At 37.0% G+C, this 11,508-nt stretch overlaps 2 protein-coding genes across 5 annotated transcripts; one reads left to right on the forward strand and one right to left on the reverse strand.

Annotated features, from left to right (window-relative positions):
* Window positions 1-160: 160 nt before the first annotated feature.
* On the reverse strand, window positions 161-10,091 carry LOC117154859 (uncharacterized protein CG7065-like). 3 transcript variants are annotated; one of them, XR_013059467.1, is made up of 7 exons: window positions 9,934-10,091; window positions 8,394-8,502; window positions 7,428-8,149; window positions 7,145-7,248; window positions 6,953-7,061; window positions 875-6,716; window positions 161-411 (listed from the first exon to the last, which is right to left on the reverse strand). XR_013059467.1 is itself a non-coding variant. In XM_033330217.2 (6 exons), the coding sequence occupies exons 2-6, from the start codon at window positions 8,463-8,465 to the stop codon at window positions 3,980-3,982; spliced, it is 3,744 nt and encodes a 1,247-aa protein (XP_033186108.1). In that variant the 5' UTR covers window positions 8,466-8,502; window positions 9,934-10,091; the 3' UTR covers window positions 161-3,979. The 3 variants fall into 3 exon arrangements, 1 of the variants encoding a protein (XP_033186108.1); XR_013059466.1 differs by having other exon boundaries at window positions 161-766; XM_033330217.2 differs by having other exon boundaries at window positions 161-6,716.
* On the forward strand, window positions 317-3,989 carry Klp68D (kinesin-like protein 68D). 2 transcript variants are annotated; one of them, XR_013059468.1, is made up of 2 exons: window positions 317-2,639; window positions 2,698-3,989. XR_013059468.1 is itself a non-coding variant. In XM_033330224.2 (1 exon), exon 1 carries the CDS (start codon window positions 383-385, stop codon window positions 2,558-2,560), a length of 2,178 nt encoding a protein of 725 aa, XP_033186115.1. In that variant the 3' UTR covers window positions 2,561-3,989. The 2 variants fall into 2 exon arrangements, 1 of the variants encoding a protein (XP_033186115.1); XM_033330224.2 differs by having other exon boundaries at window positions 383-3,989.
* Window positions 10,092-11,508: the final 1,417 nt, after the last annotated feature.

Here is an 11,508-nt window from a genome sequence, read left to right on the forward strand (position 1 = left end):
GACCATGCAGCGGATCCTACACACTACTCCTACACACTAAAGATCACGCAAGTACAAACAGTTACGTCAACCGGCGCCTTGTTCGTCACTTTTCCATTAACGGCAACAATTGCTAAGAAGTACACGTACAATCGTAAAATTAAACAAACGAGACGTCACGTTGCTTCCATAAAACCTTTATTAATTCATAAAACACGATATTATCCGTTTTCTTTACAAGATCAACTATCACTTTTTACGATACGGTTATTTCACAATTTCACCGATTTTGCAATGGGTCGAATGGGATTAAGTATTGATTTTGCAAAGTAGTTGCATGCGTGCTCGAGTCCAGAGTCTCACCGTTGCGTTTTTCTCAGGTGAAGTCGTATCAGCCGTCAACATGGATAAGTCGGACAACCAGCTGAAAACCTGGAAAAAGAAGAGCATGAAGACGAGCGGCTCGGCGGACGTCGTGACCCAGCGCGTCCAGGTGGTCGTGCGTTGCAGACCGATGGACGAGAAGGAGTTAGCCCGTGGTTATACGCGTGTGGTCGACGTATTCCCTTCGAGGGGAGTGGTCGAGATTCGTCATCCGCGGGACGATCCTTCCACCGACAATGTGAAAGTTTTCACGTTCGATGCGGTCTATGACTGGAATTCCAGCCAACAAGACCTCTACGAGGAAACGGTCAGGCCACTGGTATCCTCGGTTCTTGACGGTTTCAACGGTACCATCTTCGCTTACGGCCAAACCGGAACAGGCAAGACGTACACCATGGAGGGCCTGAAGAGCGATCACGAGAGACGCGGTGTAATTCCACGATCGTTCGAGCATATTTTTAATCACATAGGCAGATCAGAGAACATGCAATATCTGGTGAGAGCTAGTTACCTTGAAATATATCAGGAAGAGATTCGCGACCTTTTGCAGCCCGATCAGAGTCTCCGATTCGAGTTGAAGGAGAAACCAGACACTGGTGTATTCGTTAAAGACCTATCCACGTCGGTGTGCAAGAGCGCCGTTGAAATTCAGCAGTTGATGAACACCGGAAATCAGAATAGAACCATTGGCGCGACGAATATGAACGAACATAGTTCCAGGTCGCACGCGATATTTTTGATCACTATTGAAATGGGATCGATTGATGATAGCAGTGGGATTAGGGTCGGTCGTTTGAACCTGGTAGATCTCGCGGGCAGTGAAAGGCAAAGCAAGACTGGAGCCTCTGGCGAGAGACTCAAGGAAGCCAGTAAAATCAATTTGAGCTTATCAGCACTAGGAAATGTAATTTCGGCCCTGGTAGACGGGAAGACAACGCACGTGCCGTATAGAGATTCCAAGTTAACGCGGCTGCTGCAGGACTCTTTAGGTGGTAACTCGAAGACCATCATGGTTGCAAACATTGGGCCCGCTAGTTACAATTACGACGAGTCTTTGACAACGTTACGGTACGCGAATCGGGCGAAGAACATTAAGAACAAACCAAAAATAAACGAAGATCCGAAGGACGCGCTATTGAGACAGTATCAGGAAGAGATCGGCCGATTGAAGGAGAAGCTGGCGCAAAAGGGCACTGTGCAGAGACGAAAGAAGAAATCGAAGAGAAAGAAGGGAGACGAAGCCATGGACTCAGAGTCGGAAGCGGAAGACAGTCGGGGAGAGGATAATAAAATAGAGACGGATAAGAAATTAATTGCGGAACAATTGAAAGCCGAGAAGCAAGAGACGGAGGCACTCATAATGAGAATAAAGGATTTGGAAAGTAAGATGCTTTGCGGTGGTAAGAATATCATTGACCATACTAACGAACAACAGAGAACACTGGAACAGAAAGCCGCGGAAATTGCCGAGAGAAAGAAACGAGAGGTCGAAATGCAACAGAAACTGGAGGACGAAGAGCTAACTATGCTAGGCGTGAAAGAAACTTATTCGAACTTGCAACAAGAAGTGGATGTGAAGTCGAGGAAGCTCAGGAAATGTTTCAATAAGTTACAAGTTCTCAAGCAGGAACTCGAAGACGTCACTAACGACTTCAACAGAGACAGAAGAGACTTAGAACAAACTCAACACGAGCTAATGAAGGAACTAAAACTAAAGTATCTTATAATCGAGAATTTCATTCCCGACGAAGAGAAGAATAAGATCCTATCGAGAATTCACCTCGACGAAGAAGAAGACGGTTGGGTAGTAAAGGAAACAGAACCATCCAGCGTAGACTTGATAAGGAGACCCACGTCGATTCCTGGTGCCCGTAGGCCAGTCTCCGAATATGCCCGAATTGCTCTAGCCATGGGAGGAGGTAGTCGTTATGCGGGTGAAAATATATTGAATCTAGACCTAGATATGCCAGCTAGAACAACGCTAGACTATCAAGGACCCGCTATCGCACCTACGATTCAAGCTGTTCTCGAAGAAGCGTTGCGAGACGAAGGAGACATTGACGTCGATGCGTCTAGTGCGAAACTTAGATCGAAACCACGTTTACAATCCGCGAAAATACGACCTAAAAGCGTTGGAAAGATCCCTCAAATCCCAGCGCCGGTTTATCCAAAGATGAGAGGTCTCGTACCGAAGTAGACAATTTTTTAATACGTTCCGATAAAGTCTGTAAAGAAACGTGTAAATATTGTACGAACCGCATTGTGAGCTTTGATTAATATATATATATATATGTATGTATATAATTATATGTATTAATATAATTATATATATACATATATATATAATTATACGATTCGTTGTGATACGACACATGGTACTCTGTGTGCATCGATAGGCACGAAATAGCCGAAATCTTTGTAACTCTCTAGTCAGTGTGCACTGTGCAGCCACATGGTATTAATATATCGATTATTTCTGTGTCCAAGTCAGATTCCTATTCGTTTATGAAGACTGGAATGCGTAATTTTTGTTTGCCTTTTTTGTAGTATTTGTTAGAATAGAAATGCGAAACATAAGAAGAAATATAACTCGTTTATGTGTTTTTTTCCTTCTTTATACAATTAAACTTATGTGCTTTAATCTCACTAGTAACACTACCGAGTTTAAGGATTTTTTGTATCTTTGTAGTTTTGCGGATACATGGAGAACTTACACGCTTAAAAGTATTTACAAATGAAGATTGTAGTTTACTCATTTAATCTAATGCTTTTTACAATTCTTCTTTTTTACTGTAAAATTACATATAGTTACCCTTGATATTATATATATATATATTTTTTTTTTAAACATTAAAAGTGCTTGTAAAAATAACATCATTACTTTCGACTCCTTTGATATTTTATCACACGTATCTGAAACTGCTAAATTATAAAACGATGAACAATTGATCGAATTAAAATTAGCATAACAAAATTGTAGTATAAAGTAGTCGTTTTTTCGTTTCAAGTTCTTTTTTTCTTTACTTACTTTCGTCCCGTTGACATCGATCGTTTTTTAAAAACACTCCATCTTTAGAAACACTCACTCCACGCCTGTACGCGATACACTTTAAGAAAGATTTCATTGTATTTTTTTTTTCTTTTGTATTTAATTTTCTCGTTACCGACGAGGGCGAGATGCGCGATTATAAACGTATAAAAAACGACGGGGAAATAAATTTTTCTGCACGAAGAGAAACGACAAATGTAAATGTGAAATATATCGGGAAGTCCTGTGACAATGAAATAAGCGTATTATTAACCTTTTTTCTTTCTTGTAGAAATGATCAGGGTACTTCTGATTGGCATAGTAGTGAAAAAGTTACTCTACTAACGTAGTAGTGAAAAAGAGCGCTACATTAAAACGTATTTACATCAATTCTGTTAAATTATAAACTCAACAGGATCCTGATCATCTCTAAATCTTGATTAGAGTTCTTGAACTAGTAACATTTAAACATTCACATTAGACACTGTAATAGTGTCTAAGGTAAAAATCCCTTAACAATTGTAAATAGCTTTACAATTATGTAAAATTTCTGTATATTCTCGATTAGCCTGTAAATCGAATGTCACGTTAATAGAAACGCTGTTGTTGCACGTAATTTCCGTATGGTTGTTGTTGTTGTTGCTGTGAATAACTGGAAGAATGAGCCGTGGCCGATCCAACGTAAGCTGATGTATCGTAATTTTGTTGAGTCGGATATTGATTCGATGTCATGGACGGTCCACTGTATTGACCCTGATTCCCTAGACCACCGTATCCTTGATAATTATAACTATTGTCCATGTAACCCTGATTACCACTATAAACTTGTTGAGGATAATTTTGGAATTGTTGATTGGACATGTTTGGATAACTTAAAGAAGGTCCTTGTGGACGGGAGCAAGATTGTTGATTATTTTGAACATATTCTTGATTATAAAAACTCGGCATTGCAGCTGTTGATGTGTTAGACATTGAATCTACCGGTTTCGCCATATTTTTCTCAGAATTATCGTTTCCGAGTGGTAGATGCGATTTTGGCACGTATTTGTTTGGAAGATCACCCATTATGTTAGCTATCAGTCGCTTCGTCTCGTTTAAAATCGCATTTGGGTCGTTAGTTTTCGTTAATTCCTTTGATCTTACGGGAGAACGTGACCTCGAACGTGAGTGAGAGCGCGTCCATGATCGCGGCGAATTTGACAATGATTTCGAAAACGCTCGTGACTTTTTCTTCGCTTTTTCATTCTCACTAACATTTTTATCCGCTGCTTTATATATATCTTCAAACGTGTAATCATCATCATCATCTGATAAATCTAACTTCGTCTTTTGTTTATCGTCACTGTCATTTTTAATCTGTTGTTCCTCCTCGTCATCGTTCGCGAACATATCTATCTTAGGTTTCCATTTATCTTCCTCCTCTACGAGATTTTGATTTGCCTTACGTCCGGAGAATGGAGAAATACTCCTATTCAACTTAGACGTAATCTCCACTTTTTCTGGCGTTGGAGATTTTATTTTTGGTACTGCTGACGCTACCGACGTCATGCCCAAATTAACAAACGCTCTTAACTTTTCTACTCGAACTGGGTCGGTTACTTCTAACTTCTTTAAAAAATTAATAAGTCCATGTTGTTCCTGAGTGGTTAGGTCTTTAAAATTCTGTAAAAGCGATTTCAAGTCCGAATCCGATAAACTCTCCATTCTGGAAGTTTGGCGTTCAACTGTATCCACCGTTGTTGAAACAGTAGGTGCAGCATGCGTTGTAGTCTCAGGTAGAGTATTATTTCCACTTGATAGTCCTTTAACGAAATCTGCGGTAGTTACTGGTTTATCAGAATTTTTAGATGCCTCAGCCATTCCTACAACTGCGTTAATGAGAGTTTCTAATTCTTCCTGCGATACGTTAGATCTACCTTGAGCTACCAAAGCAGCTGCTATCTGTTGAGCTATAGCTACCTTATCTACAGTTCCGACACCAGGTACGCTAACGGGTTCGGACTTAATGGCGGGTGTAATTATCTCAACCGGCCTTTGGTAGATAGCTGTTCTAGGCATATAGCTCGTCGATCTGGCAGCTTCTAGTTCGTGTTTCTTCTTTTTCTCCTCTTCCATTTTCTTTTTGCTTTCTGTTGCCTTATGCAGCAATTGAGCAATATTTTGTATCGCGGTTTTTGTTGGCGTTATGGCCATTTTTTCTATCATTCCCGCAAATAATTGGCCTTTTAATTTTTCTTTAACCGTTTCAAACAATACACACACTTCTTCGTCATACAGTAATTCCTCGGCAGAATTAGGTTTCGCTTTTTCCGCTGCTAACGCTTTCGAAAGAAGGGATACTATCTTTGGTCCAAGAGAACCTAACTGACCCTCTAGTGCAGTAAGTAATCGCAATAAACCGACAACTTCTAAATCCTCGGTCAATACCTCGTCTGGTATAGGGCTCGGAGACTTGTCTGTTACCGGATATGGTGTCGCGTAATGTATCGGTCTGGTACGTGGTGGAATTCCCCGAGGATAATAAGTGCTTCTATACATGCTTCCTCTTCCACGTATGTATGAAGAGTAAGCGTAATCACGTTCTCTAATGTCATGACGATCATAATAATCCGTCTTTATTGTTTTCGTACCGACATACTCCACTTCGTCATCGCTCTCCACACGATGGCGACTTCTTTTAGGCGATCTGTCGCGCCTGCTCGATGGAATCCATTTTTCCGGTGGCTTATCTTCCGGCAATTCTAATCGTTTCCTGATCTCTTCCTTCCGCTGTTGCAGCTGTTCATTATGAATTTCCCGCATTCGTTTATTCCAAAACTCGATCCACTCCGGTTTAAAGTCATGTTTGCTTGGATCTTTACCTTCGGCTTGTAATTCTTTATATCGCCTATTCCAAAACTTTTTCCATTCGTCGGGATAAGATGGATGCTTTTCTGGGTTTTTCTCGTGGAACTTCAACGCGCGATCAAGAGTTTCTTCGGCACGTCTGATTTGTTCTCGATATTTGTCCCACTTATCTCGCTCCCTAAGAGGTTCTGGGGAACGCGAACGTGAACGAGTGTGAGAACGCGTACGATCTCGCGAATATCGCGATTTACTACGATATTTCCCACTTTTATCTACTGAACTGGCTTTACGATTACGAATAGGTGTTCGTGATCTCGAACGCGATGGCGATGGGCTACTTGATATGCTCGAAAGCGACGAGAGAGATTTCGTCTCGTCGGAGGGGCGTTTGGGGGACTTTTTCACGTTCTCTTCGTCTTTATCTAGGGGTTTACGAATACTTAATTTATCCCTTGTGAGAATACGGATCTTGAAACCCCTAAAAAAAGACAAAACATTAATTCAACACTTGATTTTGAGTGGCTTTATTAACGAAGGAAGGCATATGATCATATTTCATATATTTATATTGTTTCTGGATTATCATATTACTCGTCAAATTTATTTAAACGAAGAAAATGTCAAAAATTAAATATTGACAAAAACATTAAACGAATCCTGTTAAATCAAAATATTATATACACAATTCGTAATCAAAGGTAAGCATTAACTTACGATTTAGTGGTATCTGACTTCGAGTCTGTTTTCTTCGGCGATGATTTTTCATTTTTCTTATCTTCACTTTTATGTTTATTGTCTTGCTTCTCATTGGCAGGTTGAGAATCTTAATACAAGATTATTGAACGATTCAATACTTGTAAATACACAAACGATGTACATTGAAGATATAGATTGTCATATACTCACCTTTCTTTGAACTACTATTACCAGTCATTTCTGCCATCTTCTCTTCAAAGTTCGTTACCCATCGCACATCGTAAACATCCATAAATGTTAATTCTGGCGTTTCCCTGCACGTAGGAAACAGCCATTGATTTAAAGGAAAAGTAAATTAAATTACGAAGATCATTAACGCGCACCTTGTTGAATCACGTTCATAAACATTCGTAAAATCACGCGAACCGATGTTCGTATAATGTTCGACCGTATAGAAAGCCGAAAATGTGAAAAGGTAAATATCATGACTTACCTAAAATGATAGTCCTGATAGACCCTCTTGATGTATTGCATTTTACTCTTTTCGAATTGATTCTTGTCGACCAACTGCGGTTGTAATCTTCCAAATCGTTCTTCGATCTTCTTTGCCACTAACACAGATATTTCATTAGCTCCACGCTTATAATTAGGAGTACGCGGTAATTCCGTAATTGCTCGCGATATTGTTGGAAAATGTCTATTTAGATAAGTTATTCTGTGATTATAGCTGGTAATGTGAGCCATAACAGTGCGAGGATCACCTCGTTTATCACACAAAACACATGTATAACTGGGTTCACAAGAGTCATTGTCAACCAGTTCAAGCAGATATTCAAGACCAACAAGCGGTGAACTTCTATGTCGATCCAGACTCATCTGAATCGTAGTTGTTCTAGTTATTTGATCTTCCATGCCAGGCGGTATTGGTTCACCAGGTGCCAAGCCATCACCAATAGCCGTCGATTGAACAGGTGGGGCTGTTTTCACAATATCTGACCGTTTGGACCATAACAATACTGGGTATGGCCATTCGTTTAATTTCATTTTGTGACGACTACACATATTATGATTTAGTAATTTATGAGCTCCAAATAGAGCAATATTACAGATATGACACCATATATCACCATCTTCTGTCTCAGAATATACAGGTCTGAGAGTGCCATCTTCGGCAGTGACACTGCTCCTCATTAAACGTTTTCGATCATATTCTTCCTGTGAAATATAAACACTTTATAGAATGGGCAAATAACATATCACAGAATATAAATATATAACATTAATTTGGATATGAAAGTAGTAGAAGATTTTTTATTATAGAAACACAGATTTCCTTTGCGAATTCTGCTTTGGATTAGATATGTTGTATGTATCTAACTTTAGCAAATGTGTATTACAATATATCTAAGGTTCTAATAAATAACAATATCTTTTACAAACAATTCCTATTACGCATTACCTTTTCTTTATCTGCTTCAGATAAATGAGAGGGATTGCGTCCCTCTATATCCAGATCATCAAAGTTTTGCATGGTTAACCACGTCTATGAAAAATTGTTGCTGAGTTTTCTGAAAATATAAAAGTGCTATCATGTTTGAGAATGATAACAATGCAGCATTAGGGCTGGCATAAAAGTATAAGAATTAGTTAATTGCACTACAATTACTATAAAGTACATAAAGTTAATAGTATAGAAAAATACATTCTTGATTAATTATAAATAATAAATTGGAAACAAATATATAGTTACTCTAAAGAAAACTTGAAATTATAAAAGTAATATACATATAGTCAATGCTCGCTAATATCTGTAGAAACGATATATTCACAGAATAATAACGTTATTTTATAAGCCAACCCTGCAGCAGCAATTTCATTTAATCATTTGTGATTTATTTTTTTCAAAGTTTTTTATAATAAAGCTACAGATGTAAAAAAACTATACTTACCCATTTAATGTTGTATATACTATAATACTTAAACAATTTATATACACATATAATATTATTTAAATGTGAAGTTTCTATCGAGTAAATTTTATGTTAAATAGGTTTATTATAACTTTATATTTGAAAGCAAATAGCTTAATGCTAACTGCTTATAAGTGCTGTAAAATATTGCTGAATAGATAATTTCAGCAACAGAAAATACAACACAAATACTTAAATACATTTTAAACAAGTTCTTATAACACACTTCATAATATAAATCAATTTTTATATATGTACTTACATATTTAGGCTAACAACTCTAAAAAGTAATTGGGCTCCTAAAGGAATTCATATTAAAAGAGATTTGTTTTTTTTAAATAAGAAGTAATTTATGTTATTATTATTACTATTACTACTACTTATAATTTTTTTGGAATATAGGAATCAATCCCTAGCTACTTACCGATAGAAAGGAAACCTCATATTTCCAATAATGTTTCCAGAATACACAAGTACCACAAAACATTAAACAAAGTGCACCATGTAAAGACACTAACATCACACAAAGTTAATATTTAAAATTACTTTGCGACTGATAATAAAAAGAGAAAAACATAGCCATTCAGGTTGAAATAAAATCATGTTATATATAGAATGAACACAGCTAATACGAATAAAGCTGTGAGTTTTGTTGTTAATAGGAGAATAAACGAGACTTATATAAACAATGTGTGTCTTTTTATTAAGCGGTGCTTGCTTAAACAAATTATGCTGCTAATAACATAATAGGAATAACAAAATCATGATGAAAATTTCGGAACAACCTGTAATACAGGTAACCAAAAGGCTGTTCGATCGATTTAATCCATAAAAATATAATACAGTGGTATTTTCACTCGCGTCGCTAATTTTTGGCAATCAAGCGATCATAGCCAAATGGCGAACCCTTGATTTTTAATTAATTCTCCCTTTTACACTGCTATTTTTTTTTTTCATTTCTTTCGACGACTTTACCCTTAAATTATAACCTCCCATAACATCGAAATAAAAAGAATAAGCTTGACTTACCGAATTACCAATGCACGATGATCATATTCAGTAATTCTGTCCGTGTAGATTTTTGCTTCTTTAATTTTGTTTTCGACAAAACCTTTCGGTAGCCATATCGAAAAAGAAATATTCAACGAGCAAAGATCTGCGCATGACTGGCCTGCATATAGAGGTCGTGTTCGGTAATTAATTGCTGGTAGAAAACTTTATTACCAACGTGAATTTTTTTCCTGTTTTTACAACACCCGATAAATATATACATTTATGCGTATGTATACCGACAAAGTCAATGATGTATGCTTCCATTTTTAAATCAATTTGAATGAAAACCGCTGTTGAATCATGCTACAAAGTACTGTTAAATATGTATATATTTAAATAAATTATGCATCTGAAACGAAAATAAAATAAATAATAAATTCTATTTCTAGATGTTAATACATATAGAAAAAAGTAACATCAAAGAGGTTTCTTCTGTTCCCTTTCATTTCTTCCTTACATTTGTTTTCCATTTGAATTTCTTATCGATAGAAGCGATGTAAATTTTTATAATGCTGTTAAAATATTGTATTTCGTAGTATCGATTACGTCGTAGCAACAAATTTGTATATACGTTCATTAGACAGATATAAATATGAATGTATGATAGTATAATACATTCGTTATTCAATTTTTCATAAAATTCTAGAAAAGATGCGAAAAATCGTATTCGAAAGCTCTACATTATTTACCGAGCTACTATGCTCGCGACAAAGTTTTCCAATATTTTAGTTGAGATATATCGGTAGATCAAAAATATCGAAAAGCTATTTGGTATGTTTGCCTTTGTAAACGGGTACTGAGAAACTATGTCACAACTTTGTGAAATTTGAATCTTTTATACTCTTTCAGTTTTCAATTTCAAAGTTGGAATTGTTTTTAATCCGAAACACGCTCGAATGCTCTTTGTAACCTTTTTCCGTCGTGTTAAGGATGTCAATAAATAAATCTCTGCACGATATTTATCGATACAGAATTATTAGAATTTATTTGCCATTAAATACGATATTTCGATTTGCGCGCATTAAAAGGATTTTCCAAGCATCGAAACCGAGTTTCTCCAACAAAATCCGAAGGAGATTGAAAAACTTTGAAGAAACATCCTAATTAGGATGCCTTAGTTAATGGAGGGAATTAAAAATAAATTGAAAGGAAATGGTAAAACAAATTGGAAGAATATCCAGTTTCTGGAAAGACGTTAGTAATAAGTTTTATGATTTACCGGGCCGGCTGGAGAGTATCTTTCCTGATTAAAATTAGAAAAGTTTGGAAAAATGGCGCTTCGTCATTTGCTTTGCAAGTTGGAATTAATTAAAAAAATCCCGATTAAATTCATGCTAAGTACGACAGAAAAATAGGTTAAGTTAATATCAGGCTGATATTATATTCGAAGGTAGGTGAGTAATTACATCGATCTAATCGAGTTAAATCGATGAGATCCGGCGTGTTGTAGAGGATGTTCGCGATCAAAGGGATCGGTAGTGGTAAACGCGGCAATAGTAACCGTAGCAGAAGGGGTCCAACACGTGTTGCCGTACCCGAGTAGCTTGTTAT

This window comes from Bombus vancouverensis, chromosome 11, assembly GCF_051014615.1.
Source record: "Bombus vancouverensis nearcticus chromosome 11, iyBomVanc1_principal, whole genome shotgun sequence".
In the NCBI taxonomy this organism is placed as follows: domain Eukaryota; kingdom Metazoa; phylum Arthropoda; class Insecta; order Hymenoptera; family Apidae; genus Bombus; species Bombus vancouverensis.

What these genes read in the sequence shown, in the direction of transcription:
- Klp68D (XM_033330224.2), top strand. Translation starts at nt 383, where the DNA reads ATGGATAAGTCGGACAACCAGCTGAAAACCTGGAAAAAGAAGAGCATG.
- LOC117154859 (XM_033330217.2), bottom strand. Translation starts at nt 8,465, where the DNA reads ATGCAAAACTTTGATGATCTGGATATAGAGGGACGCAATCCCTCTCAT. An exon ending in CTGAAGCAGATAAAGAAAAG is followed by an intron (nt 8,150 to 8,393) that starts GTAATGCGTAAT and finishes TATATTTCACAG; the next exon opens with GAAGAATATGATCGAAAACG. An exon ending in TATCAGGACTATCATTTTAG is followed by an intron (nt 7,249 to 7,427) that starts GTAAGTCATGAT and finishes TCCTACGTGCAG; the next exon opens with GGAAACGCCAGAATTAACAT.